At 46.2% G+C, this 17,841-nt stretch overlaps 1 protein-coding gene across 2 annotated transcripts in view; it reads right to left on the reverse strand.

The window, feature by feature from the left end:
* SHC4 (SHC adaptor protein 4) overlaps positions 1 to 17,841 on the reverse strand; it is a 142,738-nt gene that overhangs the window by 98,159 nt on the left and 26,738 nt on the right. For both annotated transcript variants that reach the window (XM_008269042.4, XM_070054157.1), the window contains exon 2: positions 340 to 410. In XM_008269042.4, the coding sequence (XP_008267264.1) occupies positions 340 to 410 (71 nt within the window). The remainder of the gene's footprint in view (positions 1 to 339; positions 411 to 17,841) is intronic.

The following is a 17,841-nucleotide window of genomic DNA, read 5'->3' on the forward strand; positions in this document are numbered from 1 at the left end:
TGGTCTTATTTTCAGCTATGTCCTTGGCAGATCTGAGCTTCAGTAATGTCCTAATTCCAGGCATCATTTTAAATACTTTTGGTACCTGGGAAACCAGCTATTTCTGTATAATTCATCATCTTATTAATCTTCATATGGGATGCAGATGCTCTGCCATCCAGTTGGGGACTTTTTCACATGATAAATAAAGCCACTCATCCAAGGTCCCTGGGTTATGTTCTACCCTCCAGCCACGTGAATAAGACTCACAATGTCTGAAGGCTTGCACGTGATTCCTGAAGGAGAAACTATCGTAACAAACTACAGTCTTAAAAACCTCTCTCATTTTTGGTCTCTTACCTTGTCACTTGGGTTCTCATTCCAAAATCCAGTGACCTCATTGATTGCAGCACTTCAATACAGCCCATGTACTGGAAGGAGAAAAACAGAAGAACAAGTGGGACAGAAATACCACAAAGCAGCCTCTTAGCTTCTTAGGGACTTCCTGGGAAGCCCTGAAGTCAGCTCTTGATATCAAGTTACACTTGCACACTACCTGCCATTGATATTTCTGATCATTAATGGACACAAGCTTTCTGTTTCAGGTCAGTTTTAAAGCATCAGCTAAATCCAAACTATAACATCAGGAATGCAGGTAGCAAAGACTAACATGGGTTCAGTGGTTAAAAGAGTAGGCTCTGGGGTCAGACTACATGACTCTGAATTCTGGTTCTGCCACTTCTTAGTTACAGAATCTCAACCAGCTACTCAAATTCCCTGCAGCACAGTTTTACCATTAGTAAAATGGAGCTTCAATTAGAACTGTGTTAAATTATTTCACACATGCAAAGCTTTTAGAACAATGTCTAGTACACATAGATACCCAAAAATAAATGTGAGAAATAAAATAGGATTGTTGAAACATCTAAAGAGATATAACAAGTATAGAAATGCATGTAATACCAAACTTAGTAATATAAGATCTTAGCAGGTTTTGCAAGATTAGAAAGATTCAGGGAGTTCAAGAAAGAAAAATAATTCATGCTCCACACCAGTGATTAGCATATTTAAATTGAACAAGGAGTACTAGAAAAGGAATTGTGACTTTCGAATGGTATGAATGGTTTGTATTTAACAGGGCTGCAGTGGGGAGCTGTGGTAGGCTTTGGGCAAGAGCATGATGTAACTGGATCTGTGTTTGAGGAGGCTTAAGTGAGCAGCAGTGTGAGGTGGGTTAAGAGTAAGGGAATAAGTTAGGAAGCTCCCATCAGGGAGGAAGTGATGACAGCCCACACTGAGAAGGGACGGTGGCAAGAGGAGGGAAGGGACAGATTCAAGCGACATCACGGAAACAGATACTACAGGACTCGGCAGTGGATCTGAGCCAGAGAGTAAGAGAGAAGGATGAGTCAAGGGTGACTCAGACGTATCCAGCCAGGGTAGCAGAGGGAACAGTGATGCCATCAACAGGAAAGCCAGGAAGGGGAAAGATGATGAATTAGTTTGGGACATGTTGACAGCAAGACGCTGGTGGGGTATCCAGGAAATAACAAGCCGGCAGTCAAACACTGAATTCAGGCTCCTGGAGAGGAATTAAGCTGGAGATGCAGATTTGGTGCTCTGTATAGCTTCACCAGGTGCGGCTGTGGGAGTAAATCCTCTTAGCAGAGCCTTGGTTGGCCAGGGCGTGCACTGCTTTGAGCATTGCCTTGTAAGGGCTATGAGAGCCCAGCAGTCTGATCGAAAGGGATCTTGGGAACGGTGTGCTTCCTCTTCAGTTTTCCTTTGGAGTTCTCATGCCTTTCTCTGAGCGGAAATGGTAAAGGCACTGTGGAAAGACAGCAGGAGCCACATGGCGGGTGGGGAAGGCACCTCCCCAGATACTCCTTACAGTATTTCTGAGCAGGTAATTCTACAGACTTAACGTCCTAAGAGCAGCGAAGTGTGCCAGCGCGGTCTTGCGCCTAGTGCTGGGGAGAGCACGCTAGCTAGAACATTCTCAGCCAGACCCCAGTCCATCACACTCCTCTTGGGGTCTTCAGTATTGCTACAACCATTCTGAGTATTTCAATCTGTCCCACTCGTGCTTAACTTAGGCTTGAGTACCATTGAGAAATAAGTGATGGCAAGAGATTGCTATTTAATAGACCATAAAGCCATAAACCAGGAAAAGAGAGCTAGATTTACAGGGCTAAAGGCCATCTCCACAATGTATGGAGCCAAGCTCCATACGCAGGGAGATCGAGAAAACTGCTTACATAGCTTCCCTGGGGGCTCCAGTGTCCCCTGCCCTGCAGGGCCGGCCCTCTGTCCACTCCAAGACATAACCTGCTCCCCTCCCTCCCTCACCTCTGGCCCAGGGAAGAACAGACTCCCCATACACAGGCTGGAGAGGCTACTTTCCCAGGACTCCTTGTTGGTGCAGAGGTGGGTGACATCTTTCCCCACAACTGTCAATCACTGATTTAAAACAAGGTGATACCAACCAGCCCTTCACTGCACACTTTTTGAAAAGGTGACCAAGCAACTACGTTTTTCATACGCTGCCACAGCGATTTTTCAAAAATACATATCATATCATGTCCCTCCACTGCCTAAAACCTTGACATCTAATATGAAACAAAGGCACTGGGACTGGAGCTGTGGTGCAGCGGGTAAAGCCGCCACTTGCAACACCAGCATCTCATGTCAGAGCGCCAGTTTGAGTCCCAACTGCTCCACTCCAATCCAGCTCCCAGCTAATGGCCTGGGAAAGCAGCAGAAGATGATCCAAGTGCTTGGGCCTCTGTCACCCATGTGGGAAACCTGGATGGAGTTCCTAGCTCCTGGCTTTAAACAAGCCAAGCCCCAGATGTTATGACCATTTAAGGGATGAACAATGGATAGAGGATCTCTCTCTCTCCCTCTCTCTCTCGCTCTCGCTCTTTCTCTTGCTCTCTCTGATGCTCTGCCTTTCAAATAAATTAAATCTTTTAAAAGAAAAGTAGGAATCTCTTCTCAATGTAACATATCAGATAGTCTATTAAAGAGAAAAACAAGTGCATTACTATAAACTCCTAGAGCCGCATTTTCTGGCCTCTGCTTACCCCTTCTGCCCTCCCTGTGTCACTCTCCGCCACACACTGCTGCGGGGCCTTGGCACTTGCTGTTGCCTCCACCCAGCTGTTCGCCCATTGCTCTGAAAAACTGACTCCTTGTCCTCCTGCAGGTTTCTTTTTTTTTTTTTTTTAAGATTTTATTTATTTTTTTGAGAGGTAGAGTTACAGACAGTGAGAGAGAGACACACAGAGAGAAAGGTCTTCCTTCTGCTGGTTCACTCCACAGTTGGCTGCAATGGCCGGAGCTGCACTGATCCTAAGCCAGGAGCCAGGAGCTTCTTCTGGGTCTCCTACATGGGTACAAGGGCCCAAGCACTTGAGCCATCTTCCACTGCTTTCCCAGGCCACAGCAGAGAGCCGGAGTGGAAGAGGAGCAACCAGGACTAGAACCGGTGCCCATATGGGATGCAGGTGCCGCAGATGGAGGATTAACCTACTGCACTATGGCCTGGCCCCCATCCTGCAGGTTTCAATTCAAATGACACCCAGAGGCCCCCTCCTGCCGTCTCCATCCTGATTTGCCACCTTCTCATTTCTGAGTGGTTATCAAGTTTCCTCGCTGATTTGTCCATCAATTACCTGTCCTCATTCCCTGGCTGACAGCCTCCTAAGAGGAGGGACCATGACCAACACCACATTTCCAGCTCATGGGCCAGTACCCAGGACCTGGCAGGTGAGCAGTAAACATTGATTAGAAAACTGAAGACAGCATCAAGTCTTCAATGCTACTGTACCTTTAAGATGAGCACCAAGGGAAAGAGAGTGAGGGAGGTGATGGTATGACTGTGGCCTCTCCACCCTGGGGACCAAGGTGGAGGACAAAACAAGGAGGCCTCAGAGGGAGACTCAGGCTCCACGGGGCAGGAGCCTGGGGAGGGTTCTAGGTTTCTCAGGTCTTTACTCCGTGTCTGTTACTTCTCTTAATCCTCATTCTCAAGATCGGCCACAAGCAACCTAAACAAGAGTGCGTTCTATAGGAAGCAGGCTGCTCAAGTTCTCAGGCTGGGGGCAAGGACAGCCCTGAGTGACAGGGCAGAGGACGAACTGTGAAAGGAAAGGGGAGGAGCCTGCTTGACTGATGGGAGGAGGACAAAGGGAGCTGGCAGGGACAGAGGCACCCCAAGGACCAATTCCGTGGGAGGGATGGTGTCACACTAGTGGCAACTGACCCAATAAAATGAACAGCCAAAGATGGGGCTGCGGGCATCTGTGAAGATGGGGGTTTTGATGATTTTTTGCAGGGTGGGGAGTAGGACAAGGCAGGAGGGCCTCCTCCAAGGTTCTGTTCTTCATCACTTCCCAGTGATAACGGCCTTATCTGCTTCCTCTGAAGCAGGCCCTTGGCCTCGCACCAGCCTGTGCCGATTCACACTTGTCTCTGTCAGTACCAGCACAGATGACCCACACCCTCCGCCAGCCTCACTGTGATATGATGGAAGGTTCTGGAGAAAGGTGTCATAGCCTGAGGTGACGACAATGAGGACAAACCCCCATCCCCCATGGGCAAGTCCTGGAGAAACCACAGCTGATTTTTGCCACCATTACCCCAGAACAGAGGTGATCCTCCCACAGACCGGCACTGTTCATTTCATGTAGAGATCGCTGCCATTGCTGTAAGGAAGCGGGGAGGGGTTGTGCATAAAAATCACCTTCCTGCTTCTTTGCTTAGGTGCCGGAAGGCTGCATAAACAGACAGTGGCTGAATACCAAGGCCGGAGGGAGGCATTTAGTGTGTTGAACGTAAACTGGAGATGACAGTGCCTCTCCTTCATTTATTAAATGAAGATCGGTGTAAGACACGGTCTCCGTTCTTAAGAAACCCGGCCCCATAAAGCCCCGACAGCCACGGAAAGCAATGACTTTCCTTTTTATGAGGCTGGTCATTGTTGTGAGCTCCATTTAATAGATGAGGAAATTAGAGCCTATTAAAGGGAAGAGCCTGGCTCGGTTTCATGGATTCACTGAGACTGAATCAGCATTGATTCCAGAGTCCGCAGTCATCGCGGGGACCCTGGGTAACAGATGCAGCTGGAGGAGAAAGGTTAGCTAGCTGACTCCCTCCCCTCGGTCTGCCCAGTTAGGTAATCCAGTGCTGAGACTGGGGGCCACAATGCTAATAGCAGATGTGACTTTAAGCTGCTCTGGGGACCGCAGGAGGTGGCACATGAGACAGAGACACTCCCTAATTCCCGACCTTGGGTGAGGAGAGGACACTGGAGCCCTTTATCCAGAGGCATACGGGGTTGGTAAGAAAGTGGTGGCACTCAGCAGGGCCCAGACAACCTTCCTATTCAGCACCTGTCAGACAGCTCACCCAAGCCCAGCTCCCTCCCACCCTCCCCTCATGCCCCAAGGCAGTAATAATATTTTCTTGCAGTCCCAGCTTCAACCACTTGCTTTCCGGGAGAAGCGAGCCGCCTATTCATGCTCACGTGTATCTTAGGCTCTGCACGCCAGGGAAGAAAGTACTAGAGCTTTCAGAGCAAAGGCATGACAGCCGGCTTATGGGGACTTCTCATCCCGACTCTTAGAGAATGAGGACTTCAAGTATTTGACCTAAAGACAAAGGGATGTACATTCTTATGCCAGAGTATTTCAATAAGTCCATGAAACTAAGAGTTTATTGGGGCGGGCATTTGGCTTAGTGGTTAAGACACCATCTGAGATGTCTGTATCCAAAATATGAGTGCTTGGGTTTGAATGGGGCTCTGCTTCCATCTCCAGCTCCCTGCCGATGCAGAGCCTGGGAAGCAGCAGACGGTGGCTCAGGTAGTCGGTCCTCCCATGAGAGAAACCTGGAACGAATTCCCAGCTCCTGCCTTATGCTTGGCCCAGCTCCTGCTGTTACATGCGTCTGGGGAGTAAACCAGCAGATGGGAGATCTCTGTCTGTTTGCTTGTATCTCTGCTTCACAAATAATTTTTAATGCTATTTTTTATTTCAGTGAAAAACTGTTTGAAACCCATGCATAGTTTTTATTTAATGATACATGTTTCCCATGAACTTTTTGAACATCTTTTATGTCCCTGTTTGTCTGCAGGATATGTAAGACACTTAACAGTAGTTGTCTCTAGAAGTGGGGAAAAGGTAGACTTTTTACTCTTTACCCATTTGCACTGCTTATATTTTTAAAATAAATATGTGGTATTATTTGAGTGAAAAAAATCTGGTAATCGAAGTCCATCACTTCCCCTTCTGGGAAGCATTTATTAATAAGGGGAAGGCCCTTTTTGTCAAGGGCGCACACACTTCCTGAGAACGTCCCTGCCCCCGTGCTGAGTATGGGAGAATGTGACTTGGAGACGTTGAAGGCACAGTGGGTTAAGCCACTGCTTGTGATGCCAGTGTCCCGCATCAGGGCGCCAGTTCGTGTCCTGGCTCCTCTGCTTCTGATCCAGCTCTGTGCTAATGGGCCTGGGAAGGCAGCGGAACATGGACCAAGTGTCAAGGCCCTGCCACTCATGTGGGAGACCTAGATGGAGTTCCTGGCTCCTGGCCTCAGCCTAGCCTGTCCATGGCTGTTGGCACCAATTGGGGAGCAAGCCAGTGGATGGAAGATTCTCTCTCTGTCATATTCCCTCTTCCTATGTGTTCTTCCATCTCTCTGCCTTTCATATAAATAAATAAGTCTTTAAAAAAAAAAAAAGAGGTTTAAGAAATGGGCCCTGCACTTAAGTCTATAACAAGAATGATAAGAACAGCCCTTAAGAAACAGTGAGGAATGGTATATAATCAAGTCTGATACAATGAGTGGCCGACTTTCATGCAATACGTGCTCAATGGTGGTGAAGGCCACCAGGGTAACAAGAAGATTTTTCTGCCTCCTTTTAATACATTAATCTTTCCCATTGGAAAACAAACAAAAAAGCAGGGAGGTAGGGAGGAAGGACATTGCCTTCATAACATTGTCTCCATTCTCCTTACTTTCCATTTATGCCACGTGAAGTTTCAGCACTCTCAGAAACTGCCTGAGCAAACCAACTGCTTCTTCCAGGTCCACGGCTGACACCCACCCCCACCCACCCACCCCCACCCCTTTCTTTTTCCGCTGACCGCTCCCCTTTGGCTTTCATGAGAACATTTTCCCCAACTCCTCATCTTTCTCCTCTATTCCTTCTCGCTCCCCCGGACGGATCCTTACTTCCATCTCTTTCTCTTGAACAACAGTTCCTTCTCTGCTATTGCACACCAGTGGTTCTCGAGCCTCGGTGCCTGATAAATTCAGTAGGGAAACTCAGAAAAGCCTGATACTGCTTTCCGGGTTCTACTCCAGTCCAATAAAGTCAATCCCCAGCACACGTACTCCTGTTCCTGACATCAATACCTGGTGTGATGGTGCAAAGATTTTTCAGCCCAAGCACTCTCCCACCTCCAGGCCAGCATGAACACATGAATAATCTATTTGTATCTCAAATTCAACACATCCGAATTATTCCTCTCCTCACATTTCTAATCTCAACCAACAGTATCATTATCTACCTAGTTATGTAAACCAGGAAACTAAGCCCTCCCCTTGCTTTCAAATCCCTCATCCAGTCAGTGATTGAGCCCTAGCCTTTCACTCTCCACATCTCTCTCGTATTGGCCTGTCTTCTTCCCTCAGCTCCACACTCTGCCCCAACTCGTACCCTCGGTTTAGGCTCACTCTCTCAGCTGCCATACAGTGGATTCATCTCACACACAAGTTCGACGTACATGACTTCAACTGCATCCACTTGGCAGGCAGAAAGCAAGAGATCGGTTTCTTTGTTTACATCATTAGCCTCCTACTATTCTCCAAACTAGACTTTGACCTCAACTGACCCAGGACACACAAAATCAAATACAAGACATTGGTTTTGACCTTGGATAGTCCAGATGCACAGGTGTCGGTGATTTCAAGGATCAACTGATATATTTTTTTAAGATTTTATTTATTTATTTGAGAGAGAAAGTTACAGACAGAGAGAAGGAGAGAGAGAGAGAGAGAGAGAGAGAGAGAGAGAAAAGTCTTCCATTTTCTGGTTCACTCCCCAGATGGCTTCAATGGCTGGAGTCAGGCCAACCTAAGGCCAGGAGCCAGGAGCTTCCTCTGGGTCTCTCATGCAGGTGCAGGGGCCCAAGCACACAGGCCATCTTCTGCTACTTTCCCAGGCCATAGGCATAGAGCTGAATCAGAAGAGGAGCAGCCGGGACTTGAACTGGCACACATATGGGATGCCTGCACCACAGGTGGAGGCTTAGCCCACTATGCCACAGAGCCGGCCCCAGCCAGTATATTCTTTATTCTACTTGAGTTTCACTCTAGTGCTGACGTAGGCTTCCCTGAGAGGGTGTCTCTGGTATCTCACTCCCTGAATCTGTCTTTCCCACTGAGCCAGCATTTTACTGAACAGTGAATGTGACATGTTATCATTCCATACAATCCCATCCCATTCTCACTGAACACTCTTACAGTTCCCTCTACCCTTAAAGCAGAATGTCTGGAACTTTGGGGAAGTTCAGAATCAACAGAATCAACAGGGAAACATAAAAGACACCTGGACTCTGAGAGCTTCTTCTGCAGCAAATCTGCAAAATCACATTTTGATTGCGTTCGAGCCATTCCACCACAGGGGTTCAAGAACCACACTTGAAAGAAAATACCAGCACTCAGGGAAAAACCCAGCTTCCTTAACATGACGTTCAGGGCCTCCAGGGATCTGGCTCCTGCTGAACTCTGTAGCCCCTTGCTGCTCTCTCTTACCCCCTCTGCTTACACTTGAGCCATTTGTCTGAACTCCCCCAGGCTGTTTCCAGTTCAGAACTGCCCCCTCCTCTGCTCCTTCATCTTGCAATGTCTGTCTCGTGCCCATCCAGCTGGCTAACACGTAGGCATCGTTCACAAGGAAAAACAAAAGCTGTTGCCTCTACAAAACCTCTCCTTTTCTTTCCCTTGCCTGCCCACGGGATTGACCACAGGAGTGGTCAATCCTCTACACATTCTAGGAATTTCTAGCAAATGTTTTATAATACTTGAATAGCCCATAAAGAACTTTTTGTCACTATGTCTGTGTCTCTTCTAGAGCAGGAAAGGTTTCTATTTCTTTGTATCCTCCATGCAAAGTCTGGCTCAACAATGTTCTTGAGATAAGCAAGATACAGTTTGAGATAACTTTTGAGAAAGGATGGGATGTATACATAAAAATGATCATATTAAGGATTTAGATGATAGTATACCCTCCTTGAAATTGAACGTTATCTGGGGCCAGCACTGTGGCGTAGTGGGTAAAGCTGCCACCTGAAGTGCTGGCATCCTACATGGGTGTTGGTTTGAGTCCCGGCTGCTCCACTTCCAATCCAGCTCTCTGTTATGGCCTGGGAAAGCAGTAGAAGATGGCCCAACTCCCCTGGGCCCCTGCACCCACATGGAAGACCCAGAAGAAGCTCCTGGCTCCTGGCTTCAGATCAGCCCAGCTCTGGCCATTGTGGCCATTTGGGGAATGAACCAGCAGATAGAAGACCTCTCTCTCTCTGCCTCTCTGTAACTCTGCCCTTCAAATAAAATAAATAAATCTTTTTTAAAAAATGAACTTACAAACACAACTCCATTTATAATATAATCAAAAAGAATAAAATATTTATGAATAAATTTAACACAATAAGTGCAAAACTTATACTTTGAAAATTACAAAATATTGTTGAAAGAAATTCAAGAAGAACTGGAGCCAGTGCTGTGGTATAGCAGGTAAAGCCACTGCCTGCAGTAATGGCATCCCATGTGAGTGCCGGTTCGAGTCCAGGCTGCTCCACTTCCAATACAGCTCTCTGTTGTGGCCTGGGAAAGCAGTAGAAGATGGCCCAAGTGCTTGGACCCCTGCATCCACGTGGGAGACCTGGAAGAAGCTCCTGGCTCCTGGCTTCGGATCAGCACAGTTCCAGCCATTGCAGCAAACTGGGGGTGAGCTAGCAGATGGAAGACCTACGCTCTCTCTATGCCTCTCTTTCTTTCTCTGTGTAACTCTGACTTTCAAGTAAATAAATAAATCTTTATTTAAAAAAATAAATTCAAGAAGAACTAACTAAATAGAAAGATCTCCCATGTTCATGGATCAGAAAATAAAATTGTTAAGATTGAAATACTCTTAAAACTTATCTGATGCAATTCAACTCCGATCAAAATCCCAGATGATTTCTTTGCTTAAACTGAAAAATGGATTCTAAAACTCTTGTGGAAATTCAAGGAATCAACAATAGACAACACTGATTGAAAAAGAACAAAGTTGGGAACTTATATGTCCCAGTTTTAAACTTGCTATGCAAGCTACACAATCAAGATATTGTGGTACTGGCATAAAGACAGACATATAGGTCAACAGAACAGAAATAAAACCTCGTTTTACTGATTTTCAGTGAGGATGCAAAGTAATTCAACAGAGAAAGGACAGTCTTTTCAACAAAAGGTGCTGGGACAGCCAGATATTCATAAACAAAGAATGAAATTGACCCTCTGCCTTACAGCATTTACAAAAATAAACTGAAAATGGTTGTAAGATTTAAATATGAGCCCAAACTATAAAACCTTAAAATAAAACAGTCAGAAATCAGGACAGGGCTGGCACTGGGGTGTAGTCAGTAAAGCCTCTGCCTACATCGCCGGCATCCCATATGGCCCCTGGCTATGGTCCCGGCTGCTCCTCTTCTGATCCAGCTCTCTGCTAAGACCTGGGAAAGCAATAAAAGATGGCCCAGCTGCTTGGGCCCCTGCACCTGGAAAAAGCTCCTGGCTCCTGATCTGCTCAGCTCCAGCCATTGCAGCCATTTGGGGAGTGAACCAGTGAATGGAAGACCTTTCTCTCTAACAATCCACTTGGGGCCAATGCCATGGTGCAGTAGGTTAATCCTCCGCCTGCAGCGCCAGCATCCCATATAGGCACTGGTTCTAGTCCCAGCTGCTCCTCTTCCGATCCAGCTCTCTGCTATGGCCTGGGAAAGCAGTAGAAGATGGCCCAAGTCCTTGGGCCCCTGCACCCACATGGGAGACTCAGAAGAAGCTCCTAGCTCCTGGCTTCGAATCAGCCCAGCTCCAGCCATTGTGGCCATCTGGGGAGTGAACCAGCAGATGGAAGACCTGTCTCTCTCTCTCTCTCTCTCTCTCTCTCTCTCCCCCTCTCCCCCTCTCCCCCTCTCCCTCTCCCTTTCCCCTCCCTCCCCCTCTCCTTCTCTTTGTGTAACTCTGACTTTCAAGTAAATAAATAAATCTTTTTTTAAAAAAGGGCAATTCAATATACATTCCTCTAAGGAAGATACACAAATAGCCAATAAGCACATGAAAAATGTTCAAAAAGTCAAAACCACAAACAGATACCACTTCACAAACTCGAGAATGACAATAATTTTTTTTAAGCAACAAATTAAAAATCACAAGTGTCAATAAAGACATGGAGAAACCGGAAGCAGCATACACGGCTGGCGCGAAAGTAACAAGGGAAAATAGCTGAGCAGTTCTTCAAAAAGTTAAACATAAAATTCCCAGAATTATCATAGGACCCAGCAATTCCACTCCTAGATATATATCAAGAAAACTGAAAACATGCTCATGCAAAAATGAGCACTTAAATGTTCATAGAAGCATTATTAATAATAAAGAGTAGAAAAATCCCAAAGTCCATCAACTGACAAGTGGATAAATGAAAAGTATTATATCAATGAATGGAAAAGTATCTGGCAATAAGAAGGAATGTGATACTGATACATCCTAGTACAACATGAGGGATCTTGGAAAATATTATTCTATGGGGCCAGCGCTGTGGCGCAGCAGGTTAACACCCTGGCCTGAAGTGCAGGCGTCCCATATGGACGCCGGTTCTAGTCCCGGCTGCTCCACTTCTGATCCAGCTCTCTGCTGTGTCCTGGGATAGCAGTAAAAGATGGCCCAAGTCCTTGGGTCCCTGCACCTGCGTGGGAAGACCCAGAGGAAGCTCCTGGCTTCTGGCTTAGGATCGGCACAGTTCCAGCTGTTGTGGCCAATTGGGGAGTGAACCATCAGATGGAAGACCTCTCTCCCTCTCTCTGCCTCTCCTCTCTCTGTGTAACTCTGACTTTCAAAGTAAAATAAATAAAATAAATCTTTTAAATAAAAAGAAAGAAAATATTATTCTAAGTGAAAGACAGTAATCACAAAAGACCACTTGTCCATTTGTTCTATGACTACATTTATATGAAATTTCCAGAATGGAAAAATCTGTAGAGCTAAAACGTAGAGCGGGGGGTTGTGAGCGGGGGATCATGAGTTGGGTGGAGTGTGACTGCTAAAGGAAACACAGAACTTTCCTTGAGTTTGATGATGATTTTCTAAAATTTGTGATGGTTGAAAAACTCTGAATCTATTGAAAACCATTGAATTCAACACTTTAAATGAGTGAATTTTATGGCATATGGATTATATCTCAATAAATAAATAAATTAATAAATTAATAATTACCAAAAAGCAGCAATAGGGGTGGATGTTTGGCTTAGCAGTTAAGACCAGTTGCTCTGCCCACATACTGCATATCTGGGTTCAGCCTGGCCCTGGGAAGCATCAGGGATGGCACAGTGGTTGGGTATGCTACCACCTGGGAGACCTGGGATGAGTTCCTGGCTCCTGGCTTCATCCCTCCAGCCCCTGTGAATACTTGGGAAGTTAACTGGCAGATGAGAGTGCGCTCGCTCTCTCTCTCTCTCTCTCTCTCTCTCGCTCACTCACTCTATTTCTCTTTCTCCCTGTCTTTGTGTGTGTGTGTGTGTGCATTTGTCTTGCAAATAAATTAATAAATCTTAAAAAAAAAAAAAAACAAGAGGCCAAACAAGCTGTATCTGCAGTGTGTGACCTTGGTAAAAACTATTCAGGAAATATGTTATGAATGGATGACTAATGAGTTAATGAATGAAACATTGGAAATTATTCCAGTCGTTTGCTATCTTCTCCAACACCCTGGAGGTAGTGTTCACTACTCTTCCTTTGGGCTCTCAGAACATCTTGGTCACACCCCTAGGTTGCACTTGCCCAGTGGTGCTATGGTTTGTCTGTTTCTACGTCTATGCCCCCCACTGGACTACAGGCTTCTCAAGGGCAGAGAGTGAATCTTAGTCATCATTATCCCCAGCACCTCTTACAGAGCAATAAATGATTTATTTGAATGAATTAGCCAAGAAATGATGTTCAGGAAGTCTGAAAATAACCTGCATCCTAACTGGACCATCTGTAATGTATTCCTTCTTAAAGGGGTATTATCACCAGCTAACATAATCCTCTGTTAAGATGGTCAGACCCCTCCTAGTCCAGATTTAAGTTGGAACTTGGGTCCTATGAAAAGGGAATGGAAATCCTGCCCGTTTTCATGCAATGTCAATCAAATAAAGACCCAGGTGGGTAGGCAATGGGTGCTCCCTGGGAATGGGGAGCAAGTGTAGAAGGACCTCAATGAGACAGGTGGCCAAGCAGATGGGCCACTCAGGACACACCTCTAAGGAAAGTGGTCTTGGCAAATGCTGACTTCTCTCAGGAGTGATCTTACAGCATGTTTGACACTCCTGTCCAAGGGTACAGAGCTGTTGACACCTTCCCTCTTCCCACCATTCTCTGTCCACTTACATTTGCTTTCCTGTGGAGTACTTATTGCTGAAAATATTATGTGTTTGGTTTTCGTCTGTGTCCTCCACTAGAAAGGTAGTAGCAGAGAGCAGGACTGTTCTATCCCCAACACCCTGAATACTTCCTGGCACAAAGCAGCCTCTTCAAACATTTTTGGGTTGACTGAATTGGACACATTTTTAAACATCCACACTGCCAAAATCTCTTCCTTCCACTTTAGTTTCAAAAGCCTGAACATCTGAATTTGTTTACAACTGGAGTCTTGGCAACCAGGGAATTTCAACCCTTTGAGTCCTTAGTGTTTACAAAGATAGAACCTTCTAAAAGGAAGATTTCCCTCTCCAGGGCTCTGGCTGGAGCCAAAAAGCAGGGATGTGACATGCGCAAGGACCAAACCCCCTGCCCCTCCATGCCCTTTCACCGGCAGGTGGGCTCCTGCACCCACAGCACAGGCAGAGCGCTCCCACCATCTCCACCCTCTATGGTCCCAGTCCTAGTCCCTCTAAGTCAGCACAGCTGATCACACCTTGAGTAAAATCTCTTGAGGAATCTTAGGATTAATGAGGGAAGTGTGGATTGATTCAAATGAAGTTTCTCTTTGACAGTGGGCAACCAAGGATCAGGCAAGTAGTGTCTTCAGTGCCCAAAGCACTGATACACAGTGATCTTGATCGCGTCAGCACTTTGGTGAAACCCTAATGCACTAGGCTATGGGCTGCCTACAACTGTCCAAAGAAACCTTCCAATTAATTTGAAAAAAGGCCCTGCTTGTCCACGGGCAGGAAAGTATGACAATCATCCACATCCGTGGGCAGCCATGCTGTGTCTCATTCCAACAGTCCTACGCCCATTGAAAATCCCTTACACATGTGGATTTTTTGAACTGAAAGTTTCCTCTCTGCCTGCAAGCCAGAGCATAGACATAGCTAGCAAGGTAGAGGTCATCCCTGTGGAGGAAAACCACACTGGCAGCATTTGGAGGGCTATGACCGCCCCCTAGGAATAGCTCGTACCCACAGGGTGAGAGCCACAGGTAGCTCTTTCAGGCCAGAAGTCACCTGTGTGATCACACACTTCTGTGTAGAGATGCACACTGGGTCTGCTCTTTTGAGTGCTATTTCCTCGGATCCCATGTATTGGGTCCTGAATGGATGGAAGATCCCCTTTTACAGATGGACAAACTGCTTCTCAGAAGTTCAGTGCTCTGCCCAAGAGCCAAAAGGGGGCTTAATGGAGAAGAACTCAGCTATTCTGATGTTTGAAGCTGCTGTGTTCCATGTCATCTGCCTGACCTGGAGCAGTTTATCAGATACGGGAGACTCCAAGCCCTGCCTCTATTAAAAAAAATACATAAGATGTCACACAATAAAGCTGGGCTCTGACTTAAAAAAACTCAAGTTTGCATCATCCTTTCCATGAGCAAGCTGCTGACAACTTTCCCGGGGCACCTGGATCAGACACAAGTGTCTCCATCATACTTACCCTCCTGCAGTGCCCCTGAGCCCCGATGGCTACAGGCTAGGGTGATATTTACAAAGAAAATGAATTCAGGAAATGTAAAACCTCTGCATTAAAGTTACTGTGTTGTGTCTCTCCTCCACCTACCTTGAAAATCCTCTCTACATGGTAATATATATCATGAAGAGAACAAAAAATGGTGAGTCCAGGCATTCTCTGGAGGTAGCAAATGTTTCTATATCTCATAATAACTTAGAGTGTGACCTGAAGAACGGTGCTGTAGCTTGCATGTATCCCTCAAAATTTCATGTGCTGGAAATTCAATCCCTAACATATATTGATGGTATTTGGTGGTGGGACATTTGGGTGGTAATTAGGATTAAATTAGATGGCATTGGTGGTTTCTTTTATTTATTTCTTTTATTTATTTATTTATTTATTTTTTGACAGGCAGAGTGGACAGTGAGAGAGAGAGAGACAGAGAGAAAAGTCTTCCTTTTTGCCGTTGGTTCACCCTCCAATGGCCACTGCCACTGGCCGGCGCACCACGCTGATCCGATGGCAGGAGCCAGGTGCTTCTCCAGGGCCCAAGCACTTGGGCCATCCTTCACTGCACTCCCTGGCCACAGCAGAGAGCTGGCCTGGAAGAGGGGCAACCGGGACAGAATCCGGCGCCCCGACCGGGACTAGAACCCGGTGTGCCGGCGCCACAAGGCAGAGGATTAGCCTAGTGAGCCGCGGCGCCAGCCCAGCATTGGTGGTTTCATAAGAGGAGGATTCCAGCTCTCACACTTGCTCTGTCTCGCCGTGTTATGATGCAGCCAGAAGGCCCACATAAGTACTGTGCTCTTGGACTTCCCAGCCTCCAGAAACCTGACCAAATAAACTTCGATGTTTCATAAATTACCCGATCTCAGGTACTCATTTTCACTTGAGAGGCACCAACAGAGACAGATAGATTTCTTCCCTCTGTTGATTCAGTCCCCAATGTCCATCACCACTGGGGCTGAGCCAGATTGAAGTTAGGAGCCAGGAACTCCACCCAGACCTCCCACGTGGGTAGCAGGGAACCAAGTATTTGAACCATCACCTGCTGACTCCCAAGGGCACATTAGCAGGAAGCTGGAATCAGGAGCAGAGCCAAGACTTGAACCGAGGCACTCCAATACCACTCCAATACGGGATGCAAGCTTCCCAAGTAGCGTCTTAACAGCTGCACCAAACACCTGCCTCCTGTCTCAGGCATTTTGTTACGGCAAAAGAAAACGGACTAAGACAGTGAGTACTGTGTTCAGTTCCACACCCTGTCAATCACCTTCTCTGTTCTGGGGAAATAAGAACTGCACTAGAAAAGGTGAACTCTCCTTAACCAAAATATCATTCTCAAAGTGTCCTTTGCAGAAACTCCTTGGGGCGCTGGGTGTTATATTCAACTTTAATGTTATTATGGAGATTCAGAAATTGCATTTAGTAACTTTAACCCAAATCATTTATGGGCAGGAGCAAGTGTTGGTACTAAATCCAAGGCTCCTAACAATGAAGAGATTTTTTTTATCACAGGATAGGCCTAATCCTAAAATCCAGGAATGCTATTCTCTATTTTTCTTGAGAAAATTTCTTACCTGGCAGGGCTGATTCCCCATAATGAAAATGAGGATTGAAATATTGGCTTGCAAAGACTGGCATTTCTCAGATTAAGTTGTTTCTGTAATAGCAATTGCCCGCTCTCCCATGGTGGATCCAGAGATATTCCTAGTTGTGTCAATATATCCGGAATAGAAGCCTTCACAGCACTACTTAACAGGAAGAACAACTGAATAATTGATTCCAGGAGCTGTTGAACCAGAGACCTATGGTTAAGAAGGCAAGTTTTTTCTTCTCAGGAAGTCCATTACTCCTCTGGACCTGAGCTCCTTCTCTTTTATTTTCATGTATCTATCTCCCCTACTCCTTTCTGTTGCATGCATGGGAGTCATTAATGCCCTTCCACAAATGTTTCCAACTTTTCAGCACCCTCCCCCCATCCATAATAGAATAGTAACTCTCTTGCCCCCTTGAAGTTGGATGCAGCCTCTGATACGGCCAGTGATAAAACTATGGAAGCGATTAATCGTCACATTTCTTTTCACTTGCCATTGGAGAAGCATAGAGATAGAGCTGTCCTCAGCAAATGTCGCTGGGTGAGAATGACATAAAGCAGGGCCCTTCCCCAGTCAAGGTACAAGGGACACATCACAGAGGAGGGAAATAAGCCACTGGGAAGCTGGGATTAGTTAACCTAGACTATCCTGACTGATGCAATAACCGTGAGACGGGAGAAGGAAGACAACATACAGTCTGCAAGCATGGGCTTCCATGCTACACAGGCTTGGGTTTGAATCTCAGCTGTGCAGTCCTAGCTGTGAAACCATGAGCCAGTAACTTAATTCCCAAAGCCCAGTTTCCTTGTCTATAAAACAGAGACAATATTTATCTATTTTGTATTGCGAGGACCCAATAAAGTAATGCATGTTCTGGGATGACAACGCTGTTCTTCCTGACTGTCCCCAGTTCCACTTCAGTTCCTCATTTGGGGAGCTGATGAATAAGCCTCAACTACTGAGAAGGGACCTCAACCAAGCCACTTTATACTGTGATAAACAGCGGGATTCAAGGGGCTATGGGAGTAAGTAGGTGGGGCTCCGAGAATCAAGCCAGAGGAAAGGATGCTGG

The sequence above is a fragment of the Oryctolagus cuniculus genome, chromosome 12 (assembly GCF_964237555.1).
Source record: "Oryctolagus cuniculus chromosome 12, mOryCun1.1, whole genome shotgun sequence".
Taxonomy (NCBI): Eukaryota; Metazoa; Chordata; class Mammalia; order Lagomorpha; family Leporidae; genus Oryctolagus; species Oryctolagus cuniculus.